General features: G+C 31.2%; 1 protein-coding gene across 2 annotated transcripts in view; it reads left to right on the top strand.

Annotated features, from left to right (window-relative positions):
• The first annotated feature begins 777 nt into the window (after window positions 1-777).
• The window catches only part of LOC137240318 (acylphosphatase-2), a 459,684-nt gene continuing 454,461 nt past the window's right edge, over window positions 778-6,000 (top strand). The window contains exon 1 of one of the 2 annotated variants that reach the window (XM_067766383.1): window positions 778-1,135. Coding sequence is in view for 1 of the 2 variants with exons in the window: in XM_067766384.1 (XP_067622485.1) it covers window positions 1,072-1,135 (64 nt within the window). In the remaining variant the exon portion in view is untranslated. The remainder of the gene's footprint in view (window positions 1,136-6,000) is intronic. The other variant, XM_067766384.1, reaches the window with a different exon arrangement.

Here is a 6,000-nt window from a genome sequence, read left to right as displayed (position 1 = left end):
ATTGATACACATGTCATTTTCCCTTATTTGATCTCCAAAGCTCTCAGCTGAGTATGTAATGTTCGGTTACACCCGAACTTAGCCTTCCTTACTTGTTGTTTGATGTTTTTATTGTCTCCTCAGGCCCAGGCAAAAAATCATTATCAATATTCGTTGCTTTTGAAATTCGGCTTAAAATTTGCACATGGAACAACTAAAGACTCTCCTGAATTTAAAAAAAATATCTTAGTACTTCTAAATCGCGGGCCCCCTGAGAAACACATTTTTGTTTGATGTTTTTATTGTCTCCTCAGGCCCAGGCAAAAAATCATTATCAATATTCGTTGCTTTTGAAATTCGGCTTAAAATTTGCAAAGACTCTCCTGAATTTAAAAAAATATCTTAGTACCTCTAAATCGCGGGCCCCTGAGAAAAACATTTTTGTTTGATGTTTTTATTGTCTCCTCATGCCCAGGCAAAAAATTATTATCAATATCCGTTGCTTTTGAAATTCGGCTTAAAATTTACACATGGAACAACTAAAGAATTAAAAAAAATTCTTAGTACCTCTAAATCGCGGCCCCCCTGAGAAACCCCGGGCCCGGGGGAATCTCCCTCACCCTCTCGTCGGGCCTGGTCACCATACAACGAATTTCTAGTAAATGAATCATACCGAAGCTGTGACCATAATCTTAAAAAATGTCCAAATAAATTAAGAACTCTGTGTTTGTGTAAAAGCTAATAAATAAAGAAATACCCGATGTGCTGTTACCCTTAGCAAATCAATTTCGAATGCAAATCGTCTCTTATCGTCGTGTTTGAAGCGAATACACTAAGTTAATGCCAAGTAGTCGGCAGAATAAAAAGCGAAGGCCACGCAATTTTGTTCTTTTTTTCAACATTTTGGTTTAATAAAAAATCCAATAAGCTATTAATATATCGTCGTGTTTAAATTTAATATATAATTAGAAGTGCCTAGTAAATTAGACAGAGAGATATATTATATTGTATTTGATTCCTATATGTATACCTATACAAACTTGCATACATATATAATTATAAAAACAATAAATTAAATATAAGAACTTAGTCATGGGTATTCCTGAGATTCGAATGCTGATTTCAGTGGAGTTTGAAATATTTGGCCACGTTCAAGGTAAGCATTAATAATATTCAATATTCTATTCTGAGTATGTCAAAAATTATCTGCAGTTTACACCTTTTGTACTAAAATATTTTATAGATTCTGTTTTTAGAAAACCGCAAACGTTTAATGTGTCTATGAAAACTTTTTATGCATGGCAATTGCACAAAAATCAATTTAAACATATACATTCATAAAACTTGTTCGGATTTGTGTTTTTTGTATGATCTGTAGTAACTTTATTTGTTTCCGTTTTATTGAATGTATTTGCTGTTAATTAAATTTCAGTTCTTTCACACTAAGTATTATCACAATAAAGCATCATTATCAACTGTTTTTCACCTTTATTAGAAAAATATATAGTTCTAAAGAAAATAATTCGACCAAAATTTATACGATAAGTCAGTTCTTTTTTCGAGTTTTGCCTCCCGATATGCTAGAAACTTGTTTTTAAAAAATTATTGGCATTATGTTCTCTTGAGAATCTTTTAAAAATCTTTTACATAGAAGTGGGATTCGTCCCTAACCAATTTTGTCCATTTTTAACACAGAAATATTTACCATTATAAGGAAAATAAGCCTACGATCTGTGTCGCAATAAATTTATTTCACGGTGGTTTGTTGTTTCAGGCATATAATCTATGGCTCACGCTTAAGGTCCTCAGTTCAAGTCCCGAGCAAAGCAAAATTAAAAATTTAGGGAAACATTTTTGAAATTAGAACAAAGGTTTTCCGATTAGGGTCGCATTCGGCAGTGGTTTGGCAACCACTCCGAACATATTTCTGCCATGAAAAGCTTCCCAGCTTTTTGGAGTAGTCATTCAAAATTTTGATTTTAAAAAATTTTGAAAAATGGTCCGCCAACTTGTAAATTTTAAGAAGAATGTCAGTTTAAATTTGGTGAGGAGATTTTACTTACATTCACTTTATCAAAATTCCCAAAATCGGTTGGCAACCGAAAATTCGATACAGAAATTTCGGTAGTTCGTTACCAAAGATAGATAAAGTGCTAGGACTTGATATGTTGGTTGAATTATGACAGAAAACAGAAATTTTGAAGAATGGAGGTGACACTGCCCACATTTATAATTAGAAAATTTAAAAGTTAAGTCGAAATTTATTTAAATCATGGAAATTTAGCGTAGCCTTTCCTACATTTCTAAGAAGACAATTGAAATTAGAAAAAAGGTTTTCCGATTAGGTTCGCCCTCGGCAGTGGTTTGGCAACCACTCCGAGTATATTTCTACCATGAAAAGCTTCCCAGCTTTTTGGAGTAGTCATTCAAAATTTTGATCCCATTCCTCTAATCGGCGGCGGGAAGAGAAGCTCCGCCCAAATATGCTCAGGCGTGAGTTGCGCCAAGTATTTATTTATATATATTTTATTTTTCAACCTATTTTGAGAATAATATTGGTGATGAATTTTGTGATGTGTCTCTTGCTAAACGACCTACAAACTTACGCACTAAATTTGTTTATTGTAGGTGTATTATTTACTGAATTATAACGTTTATTGTATTCTTCAAAATTGTATATAATAAAAAGTGGGTGTGTCGATCGTCCGATTTTGCTCATTTTCAAAATTTACTCAAGTAAGTTGGTGGCCGCCGCACATAGGTAGATTTTCAAGTTTTAGGCGGCCAAAAATATTTGATTGCCTACACTCAAAAAAAAACAAGAATTTTCGTACTTGAATCAAGTACAAATCAAGAATTTTGGTCAGAAAAGTAGGGTAATACCGATAATTCTCATCCGAAGTACTAAATTCTTATTTCAAGAATTTTTTTTAAGACCGAAAATTCTCCTTTTAAAACCGTGTTTGTCCATATTTAAGAACGTTTCGGGGTTTTTCAAGAAAAAATACGTCTTAAAACAAAACTAAAAATTCTTAAATCAAAATCGTTGGAATCTCAATCTGAATCTTATTTGTTCTTAAATTAAATCCTTCAATTCTAGAATAAAGAACACTATGCTCTTAAAACAGGAATATTTCGTTCTTATATTGAACAAGAAACGGTCTTGAATCGAAATTTATCGAATTTGAAACAAGAAAATTTGTTCTTATTTTAAGAAGAATTTTTAATTAAAAGAAGAATATTTATTCTTAAATTAAGTCCCTGAATTCCTGAAAAGAGAATGTTATATTCTTAAAACAGGAATAATTCGTTCTTGAATTGAATGCCAAATGGTCTTGAAACAAGATTGAGCGAAGTTGATCCAAGAAAACTTGTTCTTATTTTAAGAATAATTCGGAATTAAAAGCAGAATATTTATTCCTGGATCAAATCCTTGAATTCCTAAAAGAAGATTTTTATATTCTTAAAATAAGAATATTTAATTCTTCAACTGAACACAAAATACCTTGTAGGAAAAATTAAAACGATGTTTAGTTTTTTTAATTTTTTAATTCACAACCAACTTAGAATTCACATTAATCTTGTGCACGTACACATAAAATACAATATATACGATTATACACAAAAATAGCAGCCTAAATTATTATCATATTTATTTTATTCTTATATATTTTCGTTGATACTAAAAGAAACTTTTATGAAAATTATAATAGTTTTTGCAGCTATTTTTTACACACAGATTTGTATCTATTTACACATATACTTTTATATATATTTCATTCTAACATATGACTGTACATTATTTGTAGGATATATATCTAAAGGTGGACTTGTGAACCCTTCAATTGGTTTTAAATACATTTTATCAATTAAAGAACCTATTTCATAGGACCTTTAATGTCTTTCAAATATTTCACTTCTAATTTTTGACATAGTATAAAAGCATTTTCTTCATGTATAACTAAACATTTAATGTTGTACAATTCAAAGCTTATGCGATTTAAAGATAAAGTATATAGATAAATAGTAGTTCGATTTATACCGTGTTCCCTTAAAAACTAGGTCGTTACAAACATTACATTTTTTTAAATCAATATTCACTAATTCGTTTATTTCATAAGAAAAATCATCTTTGATTAAATTTGACACCATCGTGGGAGAATAAGTTAAAATTGGTTCAATGAATTGATCATAGTCAATTAAAAATGTGGAAAACTTTAACCCTGCCTTAATTGCTAAAGTATAAGGCGTATTCATCTTAAGTTTGTGATATGGCAGTAAATTTTGGCTTCTTTGTGTTTGGCTTCAAACCTCATTGTCCATAAGTACTTTAATGGGCCACATTTTTTGATTGCTGTTGAATAATGAACAAGGAAGTGAGAGAACCAAAAAGTCTTAGATATATGGTATGATGCTTTTCAACTAACATTTGTAAATTCTTCAAGTCAACACTTACATATGTAACTCGGTTTTAAAATTAAATCAATAATATCTAATAAAATTAAAAAAAATTGCCAATATTCATTGTTTAGAGGTATTAAATTTCCAATCATAAACGGCAAAAATGTAAAAAACAGATTATTTCACTGGCTGTCATTTTTAGGTTGAATGCTTTTAATCTAGAAAAATCCAAAGGTATGGAAAAATGTCCAACCTCTGTTTCTCCAAATTGAAAAAAAGATTCTTTCTGCCATTAATATCATTCAAGGAAAGAATATTTGAATTAACTAAAGCAAGCAATACGTTACAAACATCGTAAACACATACTCCTTCGTACAAATCATGCATCATATCGAAGCAAAAATTATCCATTACATTGAAATTGTCCAATTTATTAAATACACAAACATTTTTCAATCCCGTTTCTTGAAAATTATTTTCCAGTAAATCATTTCATACTATTTTCATTTCGTAAAAACTCAGTAACTTAACCAACATCATTTTGCATTTGTTCTCTAGTTTTTGAACAGGCACGACAATATCTTTTTGAATTGAAAGATTGTACGAACCCCATTATATTGTTGACAGCTGTTTGAGCGACTGTCGTAGTCGCCAACAGCCAACCCTTCTATTTAATAGAAATTAGGCTTAAGGAAACCTAAACCTGAATTTACCTGAATTTTATATTGAATTTATTGATATATGTACCTTTTACGTATAAGTACGCATTCTGAATTATTTGCACGTACAAATACGTAATATCATATATTACGTACATATTTATTAAACTTAAGAATTTGAAATGTTTGTATTTTACGCTAACACGCGAGCGTATTTCACCTCTCTGGCAGCCCCAACAATGGGTTGACAGATGTGACTATGTACGTACATACATACATTTATATTATTGTTTTTGACATTTCTTTTTATTTTTACTTATTCGCAAATTTTGACCATCCCGGTGTGACTTGAACAAAATTGTAGTAAATTTTATACATAAAGATATCGTGAAGTTCTTTTAGCAATTGTCCAACTGAATAAATGCAGAAATAAACAAGTGCAAAGTTGTTATTAATGCAAAGCAGTTTGTGCAGATGTATAGCCGCTAGGTTTGTAGTGATCACCGCCGCCTCTAGCAACCACATCGCCACCGCCACCATAACCAGATCATCGCCAACACCAACCACCATCATAACCTCACCACAGCTATATCCCACAAGCAGAAAAAGCAGGTAAATTGTGTATTGCCAGCTCCCCTAAACAGTGGTCCTTCGACGCCACTAGGGAAACCAGCGCAGGAAAAACAAAAAATACCCATTTGCCAAAAAACCGTGAGTATTAAATGACATTTGAATACACCCTAAACACGGAAAAATATACATAAAAGAGAAAAATCAAGGCAATTTTCATTTTCGAGGATTAGAATTTCCCGCCAATAATCCTCATTTCCCGCCAATTTTCTCAAGTTCCCACTAAAATTGCACATACCATTTCGTATATATATATATATATATATACATATAGCAATAACCCCATATTGCAAAACTCAGTACGGTATATGTGCAAAGCAAAATAAGAAAA

Source organism: Eurosta solidaginis, chromosome 2 (genome assembly GCF_040869045.1).
Source record: "Eurosta solidaginis isolate ZX-2024a chromosome 2, ASM4086904v1, whole genome shotgun sequence".
Taxonomy (NCBI): Eukaryota; Metazoa; Arthropoda; class Insecta; order Diptera; family Tephritidae; genus Eurosta; species Eurosta solidaginis.
The sequence above is the reverse complement of the archived record's forward strand: the minus strand, read 5'-3'. Positions and strand labels throughout refer to the sequence as shown.